Raw genomic sequence first — 27,906 nt, forward strand, 5'->3', positions numbered from 1 at the left:
TAACTATTAACTACGACTTTTGCCTCAATAAACTCCTAACTACTGCTTATAAGGTAGTTTTTAGGTTTAGGTATTGGGTAGGATTAAGGGAGGGTAATGCAGAATAAGGCATTAACATGTGCTTTTTACATACTAATATGCAACCAAGTAGGTAATGATGAATTTGTGTACCTTAATATAAAGTGTAACCGTGTTATTGTAAAGCATTTTTCTGAATATTACCGTTTTTCACGGTGTAATGTTAACAACCAACCTTAGTGTAAAGTGTTCGTGTAAATGAATATCTGCAAAAGCAAGTAAACATCATTCTTAAAGTGACAGAATGAAAACCATTCTGGTGTCATTGTTGAGGAAGGACATGAAATATTACAGCGAGTAACCCTCTGCTATATCAGCTATTAAGCAAATCTTACACTTACCCAAAATTAATATATTTGACCATTTTTAAGAAACAGTCTAATAGTAACCAAACTACGGTGAGGTTGCAAAAAAACCCACCAAAGTAGTGCTGTCACAATATCAGATTTTTCACTACACGTGTATTGTGGTGGAAATAATTCTTAAGAGCGATATATCACAATAACTATTAAACTTTTTTATATAAATAAACCTGTCAGTTTTATCTTTAATGTCGCTTGTTTTTGTTTTCTCTTAGACAATAAATCAAAACTCAAAATACGAGTGTAGAGAGTTTGTAACCATTGTAGTTCTTATTGCAAAACTTTAAACAAGTGAATTATTTCTGATATTATCAATGTGTGAAATTAATACAATATCGATAATTGTGTATTTTAAATATCGCGGCTATTGCCAATACTGGTATATCGTGATAATCCTACTCCAAAGCTTAACCAACACAATCTCACAGCAGTTCATAACTATTTTACAAGGTTGCTAATTTCATTTACATTTTAGTACAATTAGCTTTTTGCACCAGTGACGGTTAGGTTACAGCGTGGAGCATCATTGTTTTTTTTCGAACAATCCTACGTTTTCTACGAATTCGCTACCTCATTCTCAGACATTCCTGTGAGATCCGGCTGACTACGCCACTTTTTTCAAGCACAACACATGAGACAGCTCCCGTCGATGCAGAGTAACATTTTGTCTTTATTTCATCTACTTTTTCGATATCATCCTTTTTAAACAGCAATATCCACAAAATATTAACAGTGTGCAAGAAAACATGATTTATGGCACATCCGAGAAGAACAATTACAAAAAATAGATATATTTCTTCATAATCAAGGCAGAAAGATACATATGCATACACAGGAAAAAACACAAAGAAATGGGACAGACTGAGATCGAATCTACTGGCTAAGGACTCGGCTACAGATTTTACCCACACGAAGCCTAAATCTCCTCTCTCGCGGTCACGAGGGAGCGCGATGGTGTGAAAATGACGTTTGGGATGAGGAATCGAGGTTAAGGTATCGTGGCCTTCTCAGCACCTTAGTTGTTCTTGCCGTGTGCGACGCAAAGTGGAAATGAGCGCGCTCCCTTGCATACATCGGGTTTCATAGCGAGCAAAACGATTACGTGGTCTTTAAATCGAAGCATGAGGAGTAACCTTATACAGGTGGTGCGAGCATACTAAAGGGTAAAATAATACTTTGGAGCACAGTGCATCCCGACACTGTGAGTCAAGAGGGTGGAGAACTCATAACTGATAAGCAAACTTAATTTAGCTGAATTTCACAGTGTTTGCTCAAGTGATATACCATCACATGTGGCATCTGGTGAATAAACGTCATGTTTTTCTTTATAAACGTTCTTGAGCGCTACCTTTAGCTTAGCACTCATTACACGTCTGAAGTGAATTAATGCACCTCTCCAAAGGCTTTTTCCTAATGTAGACTTCGGCCCTAAGTGTCTTTGTAGTAATGCGGTTAGCAATGGAGAAGTGAGTGAGTTTCTAATACTTAAAAAGTTTCAATTACAACCCTTCGTTTCATAACACGCTGCATTTTTTTCCTTTCCCAAAGTATCTCAAGTATCTTTTTCAAATGCAAGACCATCCAAGATCTTAGTCTCCCTACTTCACGACAACCCTACATCTGCGCCGTGATCAAACCAACTTCAACCTAAAGATGTCGCAAACAATCCTGCTCCACCAAACAGGAAGTGATGTCACCGAAACGGCTCTGTCCTCTGCAGGCTGACTGACAGAGAGATGAGATTCTGTTGTTTGCTGGCCTGCCGGATGACTCACACCAACTTGTGACCACTACACGTGTCTTCGTCATGCCAAATAAGGGACGATGACAACATCCTGTGGGCTGTGAAGAGCACAGGCCCCCCTTTATCCCCCTTACAGTACGACACTATTCCCAAGACCCACTTGGCTGCACCGTCATTGTTTTCCGTCGTATGAGGAGGGACAATGGGGCGATTCTAGTTTCGGCACAAATCTCATTACTCTTCATCTTTGTACTGTTACTTGTCAAGGATTGTTTTGCACACTGCGGTCACCCCTTAAACACTTCCAGGCAAGCGCGGATCATGTGCTGGGTGCATATGGACACATTCAGTGTTGTGGGTTGACCTTGCCCCCACCGATCTTTCAATTTTGCACGAGACAGAGTCAAACCCACTGACTGGTTGCATAACACTGAACATCCAAACAACAGACCACCTCATGAAATGTGCCTTAAACATATCGAACAGGTACAATGGCCTGAGCACCTAACAGCATTGTGTGTACAGTGTCAACAATCCGTTCCACATTCCCTAGAAGGACGCAGGTAACCAGCGTAACCGATCTAAGAGCACTGGAGTCGTCCATCGCTTCAATGAGGACGAACCGAAAGGTTAAATATGAGTGGTGAGGAAACAGAAATATTACACAAAGATTACAAAAAGATAAAACATCCACCAAAAAAAGAATGAATGCGCTTTAGTTATCAAACACTGTACAGTTTCATACTCAATGACCAGATTCCATGTTTCCATAGAAAGAAGAAATCGGAACAAACAAATCCAGACAGCTATTCTCAAAGTTAACACCTCTGAACATATCCGAAAGAAAGTTTGTACATTTTTTTCCCTTCTGTGTGGATTTTACAATCAAGTTTGGCTTTAGAGAAAATAATTAGCTGATGCCGGGGCTCGGACGTTTCTGTTCAAATGACACGTTCGAACGGGGCTGAGCCTCTGTTATTAACATCTTAAATACTGATACTAAAGGATAATGACTATTTTTGGGGTCAGATCTGACCACAAATGTTGCAAACATTTGGTTTTTCTTCAAATCGGCATCTGAAATAAGAGTTTGCCATTTCAGGGGGCTGGGAAGGAGTTATTAGGTAGGTATATAAAATTATTCCTTTACAACTTAGTGTCTGAGTATTCTGAAATATAGTATAAAGACTAGAAAAAAAACTTGTTGTTATTCACGAAAAGAAAAACTACAGCTCACAAACGGACTATTGGCAACTCTGGTTAATGTCGTGAATCCCTTTTGTAAATGTGCCGTTTTGATACCTGGATTCCATTTTGGCCATACAAATCTAAAATGAACCTTTAGCTTGCGGATCGAACGTAACGATGCAGGGTTAATACTGAACTGAAGCGTTTACCACAGTGTGACTGGGCTAGCCAGCTAGTCAGTCAGCGTAACCGCTCTCCTCTATCACCTATGCCGCTGCACTGAAAAACATGCTCTCAGCCACTTTTGCGCTGTGTAATCTTGTGAAAATAGTTTCCAAATTCAAAATCCGCCACCTCCTGTTAAGTGAGTCCATATGCGTGAAGTGTAGTACGCATGCGTGCGTATATTCATTCATATAGACGCACTCAACGCCGGGCTACATGACGCTAGGTGTTCAGACATTGCCCCCTTTTGTTTTTATTCTGACAGAGTGTGGCATTGATTTTCTGGACAATACTGTGGATTCCAGGTAAAAGAAGTGTTGGACTGAAATGCCCATTGACTGGGGATGGGCGCTGTTGGGACTGAGATAGCTGGAGGAGAGAGAGTAGCTATAGGATGATGCAAGGCTTCTTGTCTTTGAACGGGTTCTCTGAGGTGGGAACCCCCACCAGCAGAGGGTCGCTGCGGGCATGCTGCTCGCAATAACTCATAAGGTCAGCGGCAGCTTTGGACACCTGAGGAGAAACACAGAGAGAAAAAAAGGTTTAATTTTGGTCTTTTCGGGCTTGCAAGATTTGACCTTGCTTTTCACAGCTCAATACGTTGGTCCTCTCTGGTCCAAAGATCGGTACCCAACCCAAACTGACCCAAACGACTTCTTACCCGAACCCAATGTTCAAAATGGCGTAGAATAGTGCATAAGTGCACAATTTGAGACGCACCTACTCATTTCATTTCTTACACAGTCATTATTTAAGACATCAAGGTTATATTTTCACAGAATGCTCATCACATTGTGTCGCGTCCTGATCACACTGTGATAATCCTTACGTAAAGACCACTAAACTATATCAGTAAACACTGCTTCGGGCAACTGATATGCTACATCACTGTGCTAGCTGTCTCTCATATAGAGCTTTGCCATCTCCTTCTACTCACATATCGTAATTGTAAACCCAAATCAATACTTCATGTCCATTATTTATTCGGCAAGCAGCCACATGATAAATGGCATAACGTATAGTCATCGCTGCGAAATGAATGCATAACAAAATGGATGACGCTTGACAGTTGTAATGTTGCATGTACCTTGATGCGTTCGATGCCAGCCTCGATCCTCAGCTGCTCCACCAACTTCCTGGCCTGCGCTATGTTATTAGTTGTCGACATTCTCTGCCATCGGTTATCGTGCCAGGAAAAGGGAGAAAATTCTGCAACGAAAAAAGTTGCGTCACGGTTAAAGCGCAGACAGAATTTCAGGCACGTCCTACGTGCAGATGATGTATATGATAAAAGTACGAGATAAAACCTTTCATCCTTAGGACTTCAAAAAGCCTCAAAACGACACGTGCAAGGACGGCAAAAATGCGAAATATTTCACTTACAGTCATGTCTCTCAATAAGTCAAACCTCTTAAACAGCTTAGCGCAGTAAATATGTATATCGCAGAAACTATCTGACAGCGTTGACCACACAGTCTGGACCACCCAGATCAACACGCCCATCAATCAGTTTTCTACAACTGAAAACAGGTGCAGTTGTGCTGCGAGGCTCTACGACTGATCTTCTCCCTCTTTGTTTTTGGACCAAGTGTTCTGAACAGCTAAAAAGCTAAATGTGTCGGGAAAAGCAGTTTTATATTTCCGACAGCGGTTCAGTTAAGATCAAAAATAGGCGCGAACATAAGGTTGCGGGTCCGCCTTGTGCAGAGAACATCTTGTGTACCGTTGGCAACTTCAAGGTCTTGCTTTGGAAACCTCGACTAAGGTAACAATACAGGCGACGTTATCTCGAGTTCATCTAAACTATAAACAGTTTTGAATGCGGTCAAACAGCGTCTTGCACAACGCAAGCCTTTCACATACACGTTCGCCGAGAGGTCTTTTTAAAAAGCACTTACGCCAAAATGTGCAGTTTAATAACAGGACACCCACAGAGAGGCGAGTATCAAAGTAACCGCAGACGCAGAGGAAACACTGGAGGCAATGAAAGGTTTCGTTCTCTCTCCACACAAACACGCTCCTTATACAAGCGCCCCTCTCGCTCTCCACACGCACTCTTAAACCAGCGGCGTACCCCTGGCTTTCCAGGACTTTCCTAGAAGGGTCGTAGCGCTTAACACATGTTGCTTAGTGCCTGGGCTTTGTCTTGACACGGCAAACACAGTCTCTTTCACGGCCTGCTGCATTCCAGGAAATAGGCACCGGCATATTGAACTGCAGCCCTGTCCAGCACATTGCTACATTGATTTAAACATACAGTCCTTATGAAGGAAGATCTCTGCACGGTTCCTTCTTTCCAACCACATCTTCCTTTATTTTTTAAGAAAACCCACACAGGAAAACATTTGGCACAAGGTTTGGATGTATGGAGCCATGGAGTGCACCACGTAGGCTGCAGACATTGAACCCTATTCTGTGCACATCCTGAGTGCTAAGTGAGAGATGACTGGTGAATGTATGCTGCAGAATCTTTGGTAATAGGCAGGGTTCCCTCTCTAAGCCAAATGTCAAATTCCCTGACTTTCACTGACTAAAAAGCTGAATTTCCATGACCTATAATGATTGAAACACAAGTTTGAAGCGGTCGTTTTTTTAACCAAAGCTCTTGAAATGTACATTTTCCTGGCCTTTTGCCTTAGTTAAGAGGTACAGGTGACTGCATTTGACTTAAGTGATTGGCAGGTGACAAGCAGGAAGGGAGTAAAATGGCGCTAAAGATAACCATAACAAAATGCAAAAATGTGTTAAAAACACGATAAAAAAATACAGTATAGAAAAATGACATTTCGATAAATGGAAACTAAAATTTAATGTGACAAACAAAAATCCATGAGGTTCCATGACTTCGACAAAAAAAGAAAAATTCCATGACTTTCAATGTCTGGAATAGACCTTTTAAAATCCATGATATTCCAGAAATTCCATGACCCGTGGAAACCCTGAATAGGAAAAACGATCATAACGATTATTTTGCTCAAAAATTTAATCACGTTGAAAAATCATGATTATTCTGTCAGTTGACATATTTTTTATTATGTCACTTCAGCATATTTATTATAACATTATTGTAATGCATTCATTCATATTTATTATTATGTGTTATAGCCAATTAATATGTTATAATTTTCTGCTGTTGAACTTCTGTGACTCCGTATTTCAAAGCGTGCTATCATCCATATAAATGATCATATCAAGATGATGTTTTGTGCTTACTATTAACACATTAATATCACAATGATTTTAAAAATGATGGAAAATGCTTTTAACGATTACTATTAATCGTGCAGCTCTGTACACATGTAAAATATCGCATTACACTTCGCGATACAAAATAATGCAACTCTCCTCAAATTTGCAATCCCTTATTTACATTTTTCCGCATGCATTTGGCAGATGTTCATCCTCTCAAGTTGTGCATTCTTGAGATTGAACCCAACACCTTGCTGTTGCGAGCGCCATGCTCTAACAGAATGAGCTCCATGACGAAATGGGTTAACAGCACAAAGGTCTCAAATTTGATACTTATAGAACATACATACAGATCAGATGTATAGCTTGAATGCACTGAAAGCCGCTTTGTATTAAATTAAAAAAAAAACGTGTGCAAATGTGTAAATGTAAATTACAGAGAGTTAGGCCAAGTCACAAGGCACCACCGAGCACCCTAAAACCACACGTTACTTTATTTTCCGCTGCGAGCAAGTGAGGATTATTAACCATTGCCCATGACCAACACACACATTCACTCTCTCTGAGCTGGAAGCAGACTAACGTGCAATCACACACACTTCTTTTTCGCATACCTGCGCGGTTTGCAGCGCCGCGCGGACTCTCCTAAACAGGCGCCTCTTGGTGGAATTCAGGTGGGGGGGGGCCGAGCGGCCGTTTTTTCCTTCATTAGAAACCTGCACCCCACCCTTCATTGCTTGTGCTGTTTTAAGCCACTTCAACATGTATGCAGTCGCATATTCTGTGCCAAAAAAGTAACTGAAACACTGTGGTGAATGGAAACACTAACATTGAACAAGAGCGTCACAATACGATTACTACTCTTAAAATAATAAAAACACCTAGCAAACGTTTTAGTAAAATTTTCATCTTCTCCTGCATTTCTTTCAAATAAATCCCAAATGGTTAACCCACAGCTAAACGGTCCCAATAATACCACATCTGTATATCCCCGTAGTGTTTTGGTATTCCCCTGCAAGCCAAGAGCAGTGATACATGTAGGACGCAGGATGTAAACAGTGGTCAAGTGAGAATGTGAAGCATGCAGATTCTGCAGTATGTTGCTCTAAGCCGCAGTGTTCAGTCGCAGTCTGCCTGGATATGTGCAGCTCAATCTTAGTTCAAAGCAAGGCGGCAGCACCCGCCAGCTTTCCAATCAAGCCTCACAATGTGGTGTTAAATCAAAAAAACTCTAACGGCCACCTGATGGCATCGTGCCGACTTGTTTAGTCACCAGGCTCCATGCTTCTACGCTGCCGGCCTTTTGGCTGAGGCGCAGTGTTTGGCGGGAAGACCGTAAATGACTGTTCTGAACAAGAAGTAAGAGGGGAAGAGGGGGGAGAGAGGGGAAAAAAGTGAGTGTTCTGGCTCTCAACGGATTGTGACCAACGGCCCTGACCGGGGAAGATGTCTCATACTCTCATCAGACTAACTGATTTTTGTGGCCAATGGAATTGTGGTCTGCACGAGGCCGCAGGTGACCACAGCCTGACGTTTGTTACAGCATGTGTGAAATACTTTTACACAACAAGAAGTCAATATAAATGAGTCAATATCCACATTTTGGATGCCATTCATAGGGCTGCAAGATATATCGATATATCGCAGTATTCAATATTGCAATGAGCTGCAATAAGTGAAGCAAACGCAGTTTAATCATCCCCTGGTGGCTGCAGCTGCAATATAAGTCATTAACCCTGCCCTCTCCATGTAAATATTGCACTTCAAATACTTTTCTGCCAAAAATGGTTTCTGTTATGTTTTTACTTCGTTAGTATGATGCTGATATAGGTTCAAGAGTTTGCTTTTCTAATAAGTGAAAAGTGAAAGTGACCTATTAGTCAGATATGGTGACCCATACCCGAAATGTGACCGCCACATTTAACCCATCCAGAGAGTAGTGAACACAGGCACAGCAAGTCGTGAACACACGTACCCCCGGAGCAGTGGGCAGCTATCACTGCAGTGCCCGGGGAGCAAGTAGGGGTAAGGTGCCTTGCTCAAGGGCACCTCAGTCATTACCCGCCGGCCCTGGGAATCCGACCGGCAACCTTTTGGTCACGAGTCCGACTCTCTTAACCATTAGGCCAGTCAGGGGCAGTCGTTACTAAGTAACTTAGTTACTTAGTAACTAAGTAACTTAGTTACTTAGTCATAACTTAGTTACTTAGTTACTTAGTCATAACTTAGTTACTTAGTTACTTAGTCATAACTTAGTTACTAGTAACTTAGTTACTTAGTCATAAGTAACTAAGTTTGGTGTTAGTTACTTATCAGATGTTATAAAAAGGGGCCGACCTCTTAATTTCCGTTTGAGTCATTGGGGAATATGGGTGGGACTTTGATACCACGGCTTTAGCTCGCGCTTACTAATGCACAGATTCTGACTCCAAATGATGTCATCAGTGTAATATGTCAGCAGCCATATATGAAAAGTTAAGGCTTCATTTTCTACAGTGGAATAATTGGGGAACGTGTCGTCCATCTTTTTTATGGTCTACGATATTAATACTATTTTAATTTATTTTACAAACTTTAGCACTATCATATAGTATACCACAACGACGTTATTGCATATCACAATTTTTTTTCAATATTGTGCAAAAGTGCCTCATACAACTTCCAAACCTGACATTAAGTTACAGCGTGTGTACAGCTTGGCATTAAGTTACCTTCGCCTATGTTACAGCTTGTGTTTTATTAATTGACAATTTGTGTTGTGTGTTTTAAAACTTTGATCATCGTCTTTTTGTGAAGCACTTTGGTCACCTTCGGGTGTTTTTAAATTGTGCTATATAAATAAAATTGTATTGTATTGTATTGTATTGTATAAGTGTACCATAAATATTCTCATCTAGCGGTGAGGTTGCAAATTGCAACCAACGGCTCACTTCACCCCTCCCGTTCAAAGCACTACAGTGGCTGACACAGAACTAAGATGTCGTCACGTTTTCGCTTCTTTGTCGAAGGAGATTTATTTACGAAACACGATCCGTAGAGCAGTTTGTCCGTTTAGGGCTACTGTAGAAACAACATGGCGAATTCAATGTAAGGGGACCCGCCGTGTTTGTAGATAGAAATAGCTCATTCTAAGGTAATAAAAGCATAATGCTTCATTATGTAAGGTCTTTATACACCTCTGAAGACATAGTTATGTACATTATATTGCATTTCTGTCAATAGATCCTTTAAAAAAAAATACACATTGGACCGTTAAGGTCAGATTGCACTAAAACCTTTTTGCCATGTTGCTTTAGCTATTGCACATGTGCAATGACTGACAAGTACTAAGCGTCACACTTTTCCCTGTTCAAAATAACAAAGCTTTTCTAATGTCTATAATCTTTGTTAACGGTTAGCATAGTTAGTTAATGGCACAGTTCTTCTATATTAAGCTAAGTAACATAGCTTATTATTGTATGCCTCATAGCATTGTCGTGCATTGTTATAGAATGTGCAGTCAGGTGTGCGTTTATCTAAATTGTATAATTCCTTTAAATGCAACTCAACCAACCAGAATTTACAGTCAAAACAAGCCCGGTCCATAAATGCTCTTAATTTCCTCTTCTCGCCTGTAAGCAACAGTAAACACTGCGACTATTGACAAGGGAACATTTCATGAACAGCAGATAAGAGCTTATGTTACTAATGACAGTTCAATAACACTGCACAGCGCTGTGTGCAAGGGCCACTGTTATTGTTCCACCTCCCCTGTCTTTAATAAACTCTCTCAACGGCTTCCTTACAGGAATCAGAAACCGAAAAACATGCACCGCTTGATCCGCTGCCAAGCAAAATGTCAGAACTGCTAGACAGGAGATTCCAGTATATCAGCGCATTTGCAAGAAACAGGGGGAAGACAAGGGGAGGGAAGTGAAGGGAAAAATAAGGGAAAAATAAATGGGATTTCTCATCTCCCAGCAGAGATGATGTGATGGAGCGTTTGCTCACTATAGCACGCATGTGCACAGCCAGGTCTCAGTAATGTAAGCATGGGTGTGGGGGGGGGGGGACAAGCATGTATGAATAGAGAGACAAAAGCACAGACCGTCTCATGACCACACAGACAGAAAAATAGACAGCCTGAGTCTTGGTGAGGGACAAATGACCAAAGAGGAAGGTAATTGTTTGGACGGGCATATACAATGTCTGTCCTGCAGACGCATTACCTTTCTGTCATGCACGTGTGTTGTGTCAAAAAAAAATGATCCGGTACTCTAACAATGACAATTCTGGGAGTGTTTTGCAGCCTTTTCTAATACTAAAAGTCCCAAAGTCAGTTTGGTCGATACAATTTTATTACTATTGCGCTGATGATGCTGAATTCTTGCAGTCGGGACAGGTGCAATGTGGGCAACACCCCAGCCAAACGTTTGATCAGACAGGTGCAGCTGGCATTGCATGTGCGTGCATCACTCGGTGGTACCAACAACACCCAGTCAGAAACTTGTTTGACAGTGGAGCGGACAACAGAGGGATTTGAGACTATGACTCGCTTTAGTCAAGCCACTTCATGATAATACCATTAAATTGTCCAGTGGTGCAAAAATGGTTGGTTAGGCATTTTGTTTAACTAGTCAGAGGAATTGCAGGAATGTCGTCCAATGCAGTTTGTGTCTCAGACTACAAGAAACTATTGAGACTAGAAATCCTGTTATCAAACGCACTGAAACGCATGAATAGGATACTAATGCAAACAACATACAATAGCCAACATAAGGGGTCATAAAAGAACGTATTCTTTCACAGAAACCATATGAAATATTCCCATTGATCAGCGGAAACAATACGGACATAACCGAAAGAGAATGCAAAAGCATGTTGAAACAAGTCAACAAAATATGCATTGTTTCCTTTTTTCAAGTATATTATGCAATCTTTTAGCAGTTCACTCTAGCAAAACCATGATGGCACACATACATCTGGAAGACGTCTGCATTTACATCATTTGCTGATTCGCAATACGTCTCTTCAGACGTCGGCTGTCAGATGTCATATAGACGTCTGAATGATGTCTGTAAGATGTTCATGATATAGAATGCATGTAAATGTGCCCTTTCTAAGACGTTTATCAGATGTTTTTACACAGCAGATGTTTCCCAGATCTTTAGCAGACGTGGCTGTGCTATCTGGGAAAATAATCAATTTAGAGCCAGGCCTGAAAATACACAACAGCCCCCGCCACCACCAAACAACTTGTCAGAAAAGGGGTTTCTTCAGCGAAGATCTGAAAGGTTTTAGGGAGGAGGCGTCTCTTTGCAGACTGTGCGAGAGAGGCCAGGGTGAGGTTCAAATGTGGGGAGGAGGAGAAATGAACCATAACTTGTCCCAACAGCGCCTGGGATGCGGGCGACTGGAGCCTGAGGTCAGGAAGTGCATCTAGTCAAATCAGAGAGTATGTGTGGGAGAGACGCACCCTCTCCGGATCCACCTCACTGGTGACATTTTTTACATTACGGATGCGTACATGCAACAAAAGCATGTGACAAAAAGAAACGCTCGATTTCATGACGACCGAACTAGAAAAACTGTGAGACACTGTACGGGACCGTGCACAGGAAGGTGCACAACCTGATAACAATCTGCACCGCGACAAACAAAGTACAGTCTCTTGCCCTCAAGCTATTCTGAGAACTGCGCGTTTACAAGACGGCCCGAGTCTTTCATGATTCACAAGTTGGCAGGCTGCACATGCTTATGAGACCCTTTGTGAGTAAGAGGGTCTTTTCACTCCCTGGGTCACTCGTGCAAACACGTGGCTTCCATTTGATGCACGTTGGACGCAAACACAGCCTTTGAGGTGAGAGCCAGCTGCCAATAACCATTGTGCTCAGCCGGTAAACAAGCAGAGAATCTGACTAACCGGCTTCTCAATAGCCGACTTCCTCCTCCATCCGCTTCCTTATATGGGCAGAGAACACCACGTAGACGGAAGTGGGGAACTCCTGAGGGGCCCGACCCGCAGCTTCCAGTAAGCGTGAGTGGCAGGGGATTCTGAGCCGACGCGTCCATTGCCTAATATAGCACATGTTCTGGTCCTATGACTGAGCAGACGTTTGATCTAACTTTGCAGCGTATTGTGAATATCGAAGACATGTGGTGAAAGCATTTTTGTTTACAATCTGAAGTTTATCATGGAGTTCCAAACCACCCGGACTGGTTTGAAAGCCGAGAGCGTTCTGCTGGATCTGTCCTTGCAGGAATGCCCATGTGTGGAGGTTGGGAGATATTTGAGATGACGCGAGACACAGCCGGTCAAGGCAGCCTATGACGCAAGAGCCCGTGCACGCCCTTTCCTCTTCTGCTCTTAACGCTTCTGATAAAAGCGACAGCACTGTTGGGAACGCTAGTCAAGTTTTACGGATAAGCATCTGCCCTAATGATCAAAAGAAAACTAATTTTGCATTAGTCTACGCAGTTAACTGTGGTATAAAATGTTGCAGGATGCTTGCAAAAAGCTTTTAAACGCCTGTGCAAACTGTCCAAAGTTATAAGAAAGATCCCTTGCCATGCATGGTCAAAAGCCTTACTGGGAAAGTCTTCCTCTTTTGTCTATTATCTGATGTTACAGCACCAGGGTGTGACATTGTGCTGATCTACACTGCTAGAGAGCTAATCTCTCTTTCTTCATACAGTTCTCTAGAACAACTTGAGTGATGCAACACAACTGCCAAAGTTCTGCTAACTGCTGACCGCTGTGCCCCATGCACATAATGTGTCGAAGCTCTGCATAAAAATAAATTAAAAAGTGAGACAAAAACAGTAAACTCAGTATAGTTCTCAAACACGAATGCAGACCTCTGGGATGACTATGACATGGTACATATAAACATAATAAATATTATGCCGTCTTAAAATAAACGACTAATGACTAAGGCTGCAACTAACAATTAATTATCAATCGATTAATCTAGATTTTTTCTTATCGATTAATTTCGCTTCTTTTCATTAATCGAAGCGCTGCATAAAAATAAAAAAAAACGTGAGACAAAAACACAACTCAGTATAGTTCTCAAACACAAATGCAGACCTCCAGGATGACTATGACATGGTACATAGACACATAATAAATATTATGCCGTCTTAAAATAAATGACTAACGACTAAGCCTGCAACTAACAATTAATTATCAATCGATTAATCTAGATTTTTTCTTATCGGTTAATTTCGCTTCTTTTCATTAATCGATCAATCCACCTTGTTTTTAATAATCAATTACTCTAGCTATTTATTTTTTCAATTTGTCAAATAATCAAATTATTATTAACATTAATGTAAGTTGTTAATGTTAACTGTTATTTAACTAATTAACAATAATGTAACTTGTTCCATTTATCTTTCGCCATTTATTTCAACATTTTCCCATAAAAAACAAACTATGTCCATGTCAATACACAGTGCATTTCTTTTAAATATCTATTCATCTAATGTTGATTTTATGTATATAAACACAAACGAAACCTACGCAACCAAAGAAACAGAACAGATCCCTATAAAGACGATATTCAATTGAAGGCTACACCAAGCAGAGACCGTTCAGATTTATATGGCCAGTCAAACCTATACTTTCTCAAACCAGGTAGAACAAGTCATTATTGTGCAGGAGGAACATTTCAGTCCCTGCTGGGGCACATGGAATCAATTGCACATGACTCGCAATGGAGACAGATCTTAATAATTACTAAGGCAGGAATGGAAGCAGCTTTATTAAAGTGCCCATGTCATCTGTGGTTTTATAATTGAGGGAGAGAGAGAATGGGAAACATTGTTCCAAGCCGGTCGACGGCCATTCTCTGCGTCTGCCACGACCTAAAACAGCAGGGCATTAGGAACATATATGGCAGGTCACTTCGCACCTCTGTCGTGAAATTGCGTGAAGCAGGCGGTTCACATGCATGCCGGAGGAGGCCCTGGGTGGGTCCGTGCCTGTCCCAATGGGAGCCCAGCTGTGAGGAGCTGCTGCAGATATCAGCTGCGCAGGTGTCGAACCTCGCTCCTGCTTTCCCAAACAAGCCACCCTCAGTGCCAAGACTGTAATTGGCTCCCTGTTTGTATAGAGCTTGCACAGAGAATGCAAACTATGGCCTGAAAGAAAGGGGTGCTAAATGACCCATTGATAATAAACAGCCTGGCCATGCCATAATATGTGCGATATAATAAGGCCAGTTAGAAAGGAGAAGTTAGTAAAGTCAAGTGTTGTAATGCACCAAATAAAAGAGTTGCCATTTTAGCATAAGACAAAAAAAAAAACATTAAAGTCAGAATACAGCACTGTAACTGGTCTTTAATTACATGTTCTCACTCTTGCTATATTCTGCATCACTTAAACCTGATGTGTGCATGCTAAACCTTTGGCCATGGACTTACTGCTGGGAAGCCACACCTCTTCCCTCCAATCCTCCCCAGTGTAGAGACGTTTACCGTCTGTGGAAAGGCCCTTCAAATTGGGTCAGTGCTCCAGGAGCTTAACCTACTTGTTTAAGCACGAGAGGAAATCTTCATATTACTAACAATGGAAAGGATCCATGCCAAGCCTAAAATCTGAATATCGTCCGAGCCTTTAAAGGCACCGTAATTAGTAGATAAATGAAAGAGTCGGGGAAGAAGTTTGCTATTTCAAGTGTTTGGCTGGCTGACTGAAGAATTCTGGTGTGTTGGTGACAAAATGGGCAGGTGTCAGCTGCAGCACCTCAGTCCCATGATAACCTGAGGAGGGGGAGAGTGGAGGAGATTCTTCTGTCCAGTCATGAGAAGGGTCAACTTGTGTCAGACTCGGGTCAAAGTTGATGAGTCCTGGGCGCTAACGGTCATGGGTTCAGTCTGTGTAATCTCCAAATCCGAAGCCTTGCAATAACACACCTGGGTGCTTTCAGTGCCGTTTAAATGGCTGATGAATAAAGCGCATGCGTACAGCTTACTGCACTGTGCACATATTGTATAATGCCTATTTATAAGCTCTACAATATTTGTCAAAAAAAAAAATTTTTTTAAATAAGCATATTTTGTGCATTTTTTTAAATAGTTGTGTCTCAAAATATCTTCACCTTCAACTAGGGATGTAACGATTCACCGTGAGGCGGTTGAAAATTGATTATAGTATGTGACGATTCAAGCCGGTTGATGTTTTTTGGAATCGCAATACATGTTTTGAACAGCAGGGGCCGCTGTGTTTACTGCAAGCTTGGAAAACGTGGATTTGCTGATATGTCTTCAATGTAAAAAAATCCAAGAAAGTCCTAGCTTGTTTATATTAAAGAGACTTTTGTGTTATTCTTTTTTTAATTTGATTTGGAATTCATTTTAAAATTGCAGTTTAATTTTGTTTCTTGACATAAAATATATTTTTATTTTACAAAGAAATGTGCAGCATTTGAGAAGAAAATAAAGGCCAATTCTAATTTGTCTCAACTCATTTTGTAAAAATAAATCGTTTCGTAGATCAGCATCGTAAATCACAGTGAATCATTACATCCCGACGGTCGTGTTGCATTGGGGGTCACTGCAGTTGAATACTGCAAATTTATCAAATGCCTACAAAAAGTGCGTGCAAACTATACAAACTGTTTAAATATTATATGCATGTCATACCAAACACATGACACGGCCTATCCCACGATTCAAAGCACCCTCAATTCACAAGACCAGTATTACACTAACATACAGCCCGTATTCCACCATTTGAATATATCTGCTGACTTATCTAGCTATTAGGAAAGCTGAACGATAGCAATGTCAATGATCATCAAGCAAACGAACTTCCAGTATAAGACATCATGATGTGGCTAATGTACAAAGGTTTATAAAGCAGTACAGATAGCAGCTCTGAACTAGTACACCAGACAAGACGGCCCACGAGTGGGACACAGATTATGCTATCAAATGACTCCGAACATAGAACGAATAACAAAATAAACAGTTTATTATGTCCTGAAGCGAATCATCAACTTGCACATTTAATACCCTTCCAGAACAGTTCCTTTCGGTTTCTGCAAACCAAACCAATCCGAGCTCTTTCAAAGAAACAGGACATTTCAGCACTTCTAGGAAAGAATCATTAATCAAGCAAGAGGAACGTTACACATGAGAACGGCATTCTTGTCGCGCTTCAGTGTTCCATTAAACCTTCCAGTCATTCCAACAATTCAAAACATGCATACATCCTTTAACCATCGGTGTTGCCTAGACGCGGATGAAAAACTATGATGCAAATATGCGAGGACCAGCAAAGAGTCCAAATCCAAATTTGCATTCCATTAACCGCGCACTTATTTTTACTTTAGATTGCTGTAAATATGCAAAGAATGCGGGTATTTGGCCTAATAAAACAGCGTTGAATAAACTGTTATACAGGAGGAGGAGGTGGTGCGGTGGAGTAAACATGCACACATGGAGGTGAGAGTGGGAGACTACTGATCTCTATGCTGGGGAGTACGTGATCACAGCAACCCATCAACCAATGGAGGGAGAGGCGGGTGGAGGAGCAGAGGCCGTTACTCACATTCTCCCACATGATGTTCCTTTTTTTAACGACAAGCCAGGAGAGAACGCGAGGAATGCAGGCAACGGTTCCGCTGAATAGGGACACGTAAATGCCGAGGAGATCGTGAGGGGGCCGCGGTGAAGACAAGCAGCACAGAACGAGGCAGAAGGACTCGTCTGTCATCATGTCCAAATAACATGTATTAGTCATTATTTATGATGGGCTGTTGTGTGTGCTTGCACCTCCAAACTGCAGACGCACACCATTATTAACCTCTGTCAGGGCATACTGTAAAATAGATAGAAACGTGCTGCATACTTTAGCAAGAGTGTTTTGTATTCGTGTCATGACTTTCACGCCACTGTATTTATTATAATAGCATGCTTGCGAGTTTGATATTGCTTTAGTCCAGGGGTTTCCAAACTGTGGGTCACACATAGAACTGGGAATTGAAAATCAATTACGATTCTGGAATCGGATCCTTACGTTTAGTTTATCAAATCCCGTGTGCACATTTTCAGACAGAAATGTGCGTCTGTTAACTTGTGAACTGCAAAATCAAAATTAACCGTATTTTTACTGTAGTAACCGTAGTTTAACTATTGCATTTGCAGTAAAGCAAATGTAGAGATTTTATTCCAAGTATAGTTAACATACGTACATTACTTCACTTTATTGTCAAAATGCTATTCAGAAATACATACATTTTGTGCAAACCAGTCAATAGGCAGGCTAAATGGCCATACAGGGTTATATCTTAATGTTTCGCATTTTTACAACTCTGGAATCGACGATAATAGTAGGAAATGATAAGCAGAATCTGATTTGGAAAAATTCAAACAATACCCAACCCCAAAGTGGGTTGCGCAGTTACTTGCTTGTTGCAGTAAATGGCACTAAAAATACTGTATTTTTTTACTTCAAATAATAATTTAATACTGAAAGAACCTCATACTAGCGCGGTCAAATGATTAATCGCTATCAAACGCATACAAAATAAAAGTTTGTGCTTGCATAGTAAATGTCTGTGTTCTGTGCATATTCATTTTGTATTTATAAAAACAAACACATACAAAAACATGGATATATGTTTAGAAAACATTATTTATCTTTACAAATCATTTAAATTATATATAAACGTTTTTTATTTTTGTATTTTACATTTTTCTTACATTTATGCATGTGTGTTCATGCGTTTATAAATTCAAAATAAATATGCACACTACACATGTCATGTATTATGTAAACACAAACTTTTTTCTGGATGTGATTAATCGCGATTAATCGTTTGACAGCGCTAATTCATACCATGACAAGGAAAATCAAAACTACTCCCTACTAAAAGAGAACGAATGTGCATTTCCCCCCAAATATTCATTTTACTCGTGCAATATTTTTTGTGTTTTCACCGTTATACAGTAGGAAGAGCTTTTCCGCCTCTTCTGAAAAAGTAGAGAAACTACGGATCTAAAAGCAAGCGAATACTCCGTCCACATTACGATCATCATTCTAAATCCGAACTAGACAGTCTTTGCCAAAAAACCCAAACTGTATTCAACCCTTGATACAAAATGAATGAAAATAGCATAACATTTACGTTGTTTAAACCAGATGCTCTGTTCTTTCTTTTGATAGATAAAATGTTTTCATATTCATAAAGCAAAATCATTTTGGGGGCCATGATAGTTTTGTAAATATGATCAAAGATACCAGCAACTTAGTAATAGTTCAAAGTTTAGTAGTTAAATTGAAAACATTTTGCTTGGTTTGCTGAGATTATACGTTGGCTCCCAGATTTGATAATTCCAAGACACACCACCGTTTTAGTCAACAGTTCCCTGCAATGGTTATCATTTAACGTAGGTTTCTGACCAAATCTGACACGCTGCTTTGCAAACTCAATCTCCAAAAACAGTTACAAAAGAAACTTTCGAGCTTTGTCGCCAAGCAACACACAAGACACTGCGTTTCCTCTTCCCGCTCAAAGCGTTCAAGCCTGGTCAAGTCAACTTTATTTATATAGCGCTTTTTACAATTTTCATTGTTACAAAGCAGCTGTACTGTACATAAAACATATCAACCCGGTCTCATGAATTGCGTATAAATAACACGCTGTTGCATTATCGTGAAATATGTACGCCAAAGTTCGATTTTGCGTGCATATGATACGCCAATGTTTGCGTGCACCTCGCTGGAGAGCAGCCATTTTGAAACGTACAAGAAGAGGAAACACTGAAATAATTAAAATAATACTGTTAGGTTTAGGGTTTGGGTTAGGGTAGAGGTTATAATATGCACGCACGCTAACATTAGGTTTAGGGTTTGGGGACTGGTTAATAAGACAAATTGCCAGTTAATAAAGAATGCTTGCCAAATTGGCGTATCATATGCACGCAAAAATAGGCGCATTAATGCACGCAAAATCGAACTTTGCCGTACGTATTTCACGATAATGCAACGCGCGTGTTATTTATACGCAATTCATGAGACTGGGCTCAACATATTGACTATAAGCAAAACATTTAAAGCACACATTTAAGATAAGGGAGAGAGAAACACAGTTCAAATATTAAACAGACTATAAATTCCTATATGTAATATTAATTAAGTAAAACTTTAAAATAAATAAATAAATAAATAACATGTGGAGGTTCGGAGAAGTGACATAAGCTGTTACAAGACAAATCCCACAGGATCTCTACGAGGAAGAGTTTATGCAACACTGACACCTGTCATACGAGCTACCGGAGGGGGAAAAAGCCCCGATGTGCACGTCTGCCACTCAAAGTTTTCACCCACTTCACTGCGAGGGAGAAAACAGCAGTCTGGAGCAGCTGCTGACTCATATTTTGAAAGCTTACTACACAAATAGCACAGTCATCATGACCACACGCTTCTGTAGTCGCTCTCTCTCTCCAAGCCTTTTATAACAGCTCAGTTCTTCCACAGCACAGATAGCGAAGGTCCTAAGTGTGGGTCATAACCACTCATCCAACTGTTTAATAACAACCTCCAACGCTGCAAAACCTTACCAAAGCTGTCGCACTACAGAAATGTCTCTGAACTTATTTTAGTCACTGCACTCTCAATGGTTTAAGTTATTATTCAAGACAATCGTGTCACATGCCCCAGCAATGTGTGGGCACATGTAATACGTTACATATGGAATTATACAACACAGGTCTGATGTAAAGTGAGACAGGCCAACAGTCCATCACTCACGGACATGTTGCTAGTCAGCACGTGACAAAAACGTTCTGTCGGCCCCTCGAAAAAAATCTCATCTGTGGGTAAAACCAGATGCTGTGTTTGTGTGCAGTCCAGACTGAAGTCTCGGAAGGTGTTTTTTACTCGTGCATGTTTTTCCGAGCGGGACCCCACACTTTCCCCCAGCCTCTGTGAGTCAGTCAGCTGACGCAAGACAGCAGGAATCTGGTCAGAGGTTTCACCCGTCTAGACAAAGCAGAAAGTAACTAGAGAGAAAAACAAAAGAGCTTCTCTAGGGAGGTCCTATACCGCCACCCTGTGGTGCAAAGGATTTACTGCACGTCAACACATCACATGCAGTTGACAGTAACAGCACTGTATTTATATAATAGCATCAACAAAATTCCGTTCTAGGCATTGCAAACAAGGTCTGATGTGTTTAAAACATTCATTTCAAAAGTTTTTTTTAAATAAGACCTAAAAAATCTCATTACCGTAACGAAGGGCAATACCACAGTATGCTTGTCGTGTACGCAGTCCGACGAGAGATTATTCAACTTTATTGTGTGAGATAACTCCGTTTTAAAATGTTTTCAAAAATCATGTTTCTTTTACTGTGCATTCCAATCAAACTGCAGTTGGTTTGTTTTGATTTAAGCCATAATAACTCAAAAAATACAGCTAACTAACACAAGAAAACACAAGAAAAGCACGATGACATAATAAAAACATGATTTTTGAAAAAAGTTATCTCATTTTGGAACCAAACTCTTCATATGTTTTTTTGTCATTTGAGAACATCTAGTACAACGTCCAATTACGTGCTCAGAACATTTTAATTTTATTTGGTTTAAATTAAAACACGTCATGCACTCAGACATAGCTATGTGTGTTGCGGTAATGAGTTTTCAGCAGAAAACACAATAAAATACAAAAATAATTCATTCCTATGTTAAATCTTTTTTTCATAATCTTTGTTACTGAATTATATGTTTTATATTTAAAATGACTGCTGTCATGTTGCATGAGAATGACTCATTGTTCTAAAATGTATACATTAGGCCTATTCATGTAACGTGTATTATGTATTACACATCATTTAAAGCGCCAATCCATTTTTTTGTTTGTTTGAAAATGAACAAAAATCTGATATTGAGCGAGTACACAAAACATCAGTATAGAAAACTGTCTCGTTACCTAAACACAACTCACAAGAGTAAGCTTATAATAATGATTTATAATTTCAGCGGTTTGGTATCATTGTCACTAGAAATGTTCGTTTGACGACATTTGACTTCAACACATTTAAACACAATTATGCAAAATGATATTATGAAATATTATCATATTTTGAACCTGAAACACTATGTTTGAAACAGACATGGTGATATAGAGAGAAACTATACAGATTGCAGCTTTAAATCTGAGGCGTTGTCAAGAGTATTATGTTGTCTAAAAAAAAGATTATGGACAGATAAACTCAAACGAGCCCATTACTAGTTTTTGTACAATTAGTACTAACGCAAAACAATCTAAACCAGGGGTTTTCAAACTTTATGATGCCAAGGACCCCCAAATATGATTAACCTTTTGCGAGGGACCCCTTTTATAAAATATCAAATCTATATTTTTTCTGTGTAAAGAAACGTTTAAAAATGTGCTGGATAAACAGTAAATAGAATATTATAAAGACAACACATTGTTTCAAAACCTAAATAGTCGGCAACAATTTCACTTCCGAAAAAAGAAACTATAGTGAGAAAAACTCACTAGAAAGATTCAAATATAAACAATTCTGGAAACTATATCAAAAAATGCAGATAAACACTGTGGACTTTGATCATTTTTTGCTTAATCTTTTTTCCTAGGAAATTTCTGGGGGACCCCTTGCATCCTTCTGGAGGCCCCCAGGGGGTCCCCGGACAACAGTTTGAAAACCCCGGATCTAAACCATACAGTCAAAAAACCCCACCTACACAGCAAAACATTGAGAGACACAATCTGAAACTTTCCATGCCAAAACATTTTACAAACAACGGTCAGTATAGCGTTTCAGTGATTTTGGTAAATGTGCAGAATTAAAATCAAAACATGTAAACTCTAAGCCAATCAATATCATGTGCAAACAAAGGCCAATCACAAGCAATGTGCAATTTAGAGGCATGTAGACATCAATTGGCTTTATATCAGCACTGAGCCATAAGGAGGGCACTGTGGACTCAGACCTGGACGGTTGCTATGGATACAGCTCACTGCAGCTGCAGAGACTACACCAGAGGCTGTGCATTACCACCACCATGTGGTCAAAATATGGAAGTGCCTGTGCTGCATTAAATAACACGAAGTCCTGCACGTATAGCTCCCTGTCAGCATAACATGTATCTGCGTTCATAGTTTGGTTTTTATTACTTGTATCTTGGCCTTACCTGGATGATGGAGAGGTTGAAGACCAAAGCCGAGTCAGGAACCTGCAGGTAACTTATCTGTGGAACAAAAACATACGGCCACACATCAGGTATTAGAACGAGAAAACAAGTGACTCTAGCAAAATACTATAAATAAATCAAAAAAACAAAAAAAATAATGTGTAACCCAAGGGGGAAAACGAATGCTTTGAGAAATTCCACATCGGTCCACTAGGGGGCAGTGTAGGCCGATTGATGCAAGGCCACTCACATAATTCATATAATACAGATTAAAATCTTAATCCATTTTCAGTAGTCGGACAGAATTAATCTCCTCTACGGTCATCTGTGAGGTTTTGTTGTTATCCCTCTATAATCACGATAAAGCAATATGTTCAGAAAAGCTTAAACCAACCAAGTGTCAATATACAGTAAATTCTACCCCTATTTCATGTATATTGACAAAGCCATACGGTCACAGTCAATTCGCAATTTTTAACGCATCAAATCACTTTATCAACACTATCTTTACTTTACAATCGTGCCGCTCTTTGCAACCACTGACAAACCCATGGACTTACTTACTAAAACGACCCATGTTTAGTTCCACATTGTGACGAGGGAGGCGTGACGAGAGCCGTGGGAGGAGGAAGCGAGGCCGGTGATGCGATTGATAATGAGCGTCAGCTGGGCGCCACCGGCCTCGTATCTCCCACGGAGGAGATCGGAAGCATAAAAGGCCGAGCGGCAGTAGCATACGGAGAGAGAGGACCGGGCCCGGACATTAGTTAAGTTTTGTTTATGTTAGTGTGGCCGCCAGTCGTCCGTGAGGGGCTGCCGGCCTGTTTTACTGTTGTTTATTGTTAATTGTTTTTGATTAAAATGTTTAAATGTTCGCCGGTTCCCGCCGCCTTCCTTCCGTTTTATTGAACCTTATTACAGTGGTGCCGAAACCCAGGAGGAAGGAGGGACATGCTGTCAAAGAGTCCTCGCCGCTGAGGGGGATCGCGGTGCCGAAGAGTTCGGGCAGCGCGGACGAGAGAAGTCCGCGAGCGGCTGCCCGAGGCGGTGGTGATGGCACGTGTGCCCGGATGGGGCAAAGACCTCGCGCCGTTTCCTGGGTCTGAGGTGGGGTGGCTGCCATCCGCGAGGGAGCGGAGAGGTCAGCCCCGCTTGCCGTGGGCCGGAGCCTGCTACCGTCCGCCGGATCGGGGAGGAGCAGGAAGCGGGGGACCTGCTGCCGGCTGCCCTCAGTCGGAGGAGCCACCGCCGGCCGCCAGGACACGAGGACCTCGCTGTCGTGCCCATGGGTCTGAGGTGGGGTGGCTGCCTTCCGGGAGGGAGCGGAGGAGTCAGCCCCGCTTGCCATGGGCCGGAGCCTGCTGCCATCCGCCGTGTAGGGGAGGAGCAGGAAGCGGGGGACTTCCTGCCGGCTGCCCTCATCCGGAGGAGCCATCGCCGGCCGCCAGGGGGCGGAGGAGGAGCGAGGGAGCGTCCAGTACCACCGCATGGCACCGCGAGGAAGAGCCTCTCGGCTGGTTGAGGATTGAGCGACAGCGTGTCGGGGTACCGGACTAATTATTTTTTTCTTCCTCTCTCCCCTCTCCCGCCCCTGGTGCTTCCGTCTCCGTTCTCTCGTCTCGTCAGTCCATACCCCCAGGCGCTGGGGCCATTGGGACTCAATTTATTTTTGATTAAAATGTTTAAATGTTCACCGGTTCCCGCCGCCTTCCTTCCGTTTTATTGAACCTTAATACACACATAAATGTCATTATGTAATGTAAATGCCACACTGGATATATCCTTAAGGAAATGTTGTAGTAACGACACAGTTCACAGCAATCCAATTCCATTAATATATAATACTGTATTCAAAAGAAAATATTCCAACATATAATTTCTTATCGAACTTCAGATGCTGAAATAATGTGCGTTACGGCCATAACCATTATTCATGCTGTCAAAACAAATATTTCTAACAAGTCAGGCCATGAGTACAATGAGCGATATGAGGCGCCAAAATCAAACCCCATGAATAATTTATCTCATCTCATTCAATAGTGCTCAGAGTATGATCCCAGACGAGCAAAACAGAACCAGCCGAAACATTCTGCCAACCATCTGTTACTTTACATAGAAGTGTAGATGAAATGTATGTTTTAATTATGTTGCTATGGAATGAGTGAGTGAGGTGATTGTGTAATTAGCACCGAGTGTTCATCCAGCTGTAATTATGAGCTGCTGGTCCCTGGAAACACAGGGAAAATCTGGGTCACCTCAAGACATCCGAACAGCCCGAGCTGAATGACTTGAAATACTTTTGACCGTTTGTTAACTCATATGTGTTTAAAAAAAAGCAAAATATACACACAGACATATGTACAATTGGGGGGCAAAAATGAGCTTTTATAAAGTGGCAATATTTCTTCCTGGAAATAATCAAATCACTTTCAAAAACATCGACAAATATCTGCCAACTACAGGTCAGTACAGAGCCCGATTCCAAAACTATAGAATAATATAAATAAAGCATATCGATGTTAAAAAAAATCCTTTCTAAGCACTACGGTGGCTGACACAGGGCTAAGATGTCCTCATGTTTTCACTTCTTTGCCGAAGGAGATAACGTATTTACGAAACGCTCTCTTGAGCGGTTTGTCCGTTTAGGGCCACTGTAGAAACAACATGGTGAATTCCATGTAAGGGGACCCGCCGTGTACACAGATAGAAATAGCTCATTCTAAGGTAACAAAAACATGACGCTTCATTATGTAAGGTCTCCGAAGACATAGTTATGTACATTATTTTGCATTTCTGTCAAAAAATGACACATTGGACCTTTTAAGATGCATACGCCCCGAAATGGATGGCAGGGGGTGGTACTTCCATTTCTAGGGCAACATTACTTGAAACACTTGTTCAATATATAGCATGAAAAAGGCATAGTTTGTGCTAAAATAAATGATCTGTCATCATATGACTCTTTCTTCTGTAGAACACAAAAAAACATATTTTGAGAAATGTCTGTCTGCATACAATGAAGTCAATGAGGGCAAAAGCTATTTGGTCACCAATGTTCTCCAAAATATCTTCTGTTGTGTTCTGCAGACGAAACAAAGTTACGCAGGTTTGGAATGACACGAGGATGAGTAAATGATCAAAGAAAATGCTCTTTACGAGAGCATGCTTTGAAACACAAGTGTAGGTAGGAATCTACTTATGTCCAGTGTGTGGTGTGGCTCAGTATGGTCATGTTGCTGAAAATCACGATAATGCCTCATGACATCACGGTTCTATAATAAGTCAACAGAAGCGGTCCACCAGCTCTCCAAATATAATACGTTCCACTGACCGGAGCGCATCAAATACTTTCTGTCGAAATCACTGCCCTGTTTAGAATTCCTGAGAGTTCTCTTTAAAGGAAAAAAACGAAACATCCCTTGCTATGTATCACATAACAGCTATAGTGTAAAAGAGATATGTTTTGAGGATAAATCATTTTCATTATAGTGTAAATAACAGATTATAGTGTCTTCACAGGTCTCTCCTAACTGTGAAAAAGATTTCAGTGTCACAGTATTAATGATGCACAACCCAATAAGTAAACTACAGCGCGAATGCATGGAAAAGCAGGCCTGTGCGACTAATGTATGTGATGTTCGGCTGTTTTTAAGCGCTCGCCGTAACTATTGAACATTACTGCGTTCGCGCGAATTTGTCTTCATGGCATCGCGACAATAAATCCCGCTTAAACGACGCAGAAGAGCAGTCAACGCACAGCATTTTGCTTCTGTTGCTGCTGGTAGGCCTTGCTCACAAGACAATGCGGGCATTTTGACAAACGGTACACCACGTACATCTGCCTGCCTATATCTCCATAGACTCCATCAAACGATGGATACGCCTTACCATCGTTTTCTCGCCGGGCGCTCGCGGAATAACATCCTATAATAACGCGTAAAGGTGTTGACAGGAGGCGCAGGAAGCGCCCGTTAACATAGTGGAAATATCCGGCTTTCGACTAAAGCTCGCTTAACGCAAACACCCAAATGCCAATCTTGGCCTCTTGATTTTTTCCCCCAGCGTAGCCATTTAAAACGCATAACGTACAAAAGGCTCCTGATATTAAGCCCGCCCCGCCGGACAAAGCTCGCTAAATTCAAGCGCTTTCGGATTCGTGACACCGGTGGAGTTGCGCGCCGCGCGCCCTGCCTAGCGAAAGCGCATTGAAAAACACCGACGCTCGGCAAGGCGAACGGATGCTCGGGTGCGAACACTGAAGAAAGGAGCAAAATGAAAGCGTGTTGCATACTCACCTCGTCCACGGTGCTTGTGGAGGTAATTTAAAGGGCCAGGTTCGCGCAGATTGTTGCCCCCCTACCAAACAAACACCACCCCCTCCGTGCACCAGTGTCCACCCAGTCAGTCCCCCCACCGCTGGTGACAGCGTCCTCGCACACAAACTTGCTTTTCTCTCCTGGGAAAAAGCCGAGTCGGTTCTGAGTCAAATAAGGCGGCTCTTCGGTAAAATCGGAAACCAATCAGTTTTGCAAGATCCGCTCTCTCCACCCTCAACGAGCGACAACGTGTTTGGTTGCGTCCGTCGATGGACCGTTTCGCTGCTCGATGTGATTTTTTTGGACTTTGGGTTGCCGACCGGTCTAATACGCGCACTTTACGCAGCTGTTTATCGTCTCACGGCTCGTTTAGGCAACACGTTTGGGCGCTCCGAAGCTCGCCTCGTATGGCACCGCAGTGTGCAGAGACTCGCGCTGACCCTAGAGGGCGCTGGTGCACAGTATCTGCTCACATCTGCAGACGCAAGCGCTTATTCTGCATGAAGAGAGAGCCGTTTGTGTGCAGCATCTGCTTTAAAATACCATTTGGTGGTCGGAGAGATGAAGGACTCAACGGTTAACACAACGTAAACTCTTAATACTTGTTTTTGATATGTTAAAACCCGTAAGAAGCTGTTCTTAGTTTGACCTT

The 27,906-nt window shown here is 41.4% G+C and overlaps 1 protein-coding gene across 1 annotated transcript; it reads right to left on the reverse strand.

Annotated features, from left to right (window-relative positions):
- Window positions 1–1,086: 1,086 nt before the first annotated feature.
- Window positions 1,087–27,670, reverse strand: gng7 (guanine nucleotide binding protein (G protein), gamma 7). The gene is made up of 4 exons (XM_057333773.1): window positions 27,234–27,670; window positions 22,939–22,995; window positions 4,685–4,806; window positions 1,087–4,110 (listed from the first exon to the last, which is right to left on the reverse strand). Exons 3-4 carry the CDS (start codon window positions 4,763–4,765, stop codon window positions 3,985–3,987), a joined length of 207 nt encoding a protein of 68 aa, XP_057189756.1. The 5' UTR covers window positions 4,766–4,806; window positions 22,939–22,995; window positions 27,234–27,670; the 3' UTR covers window positions 1,087–3,984.
- Window positions 27,671–27,906: the final 236 nt, after the last annotated feature.

Source organism: Triplophysa rosa, linkage group LG5 (genome assembly GCF_024868665.1).
Source record: "Triplophysa rosa linkage group LG5, Trosa_1v2, whole genome shotgun sequence".
Classification (NCBI taxonomy): domain Eukaryota; kingdom Metazoa; phylum Chordata; class Actinopteri; order Cypriniformes; family Nemacheilidae; genus Triplophysa; species Triplophysa rosa.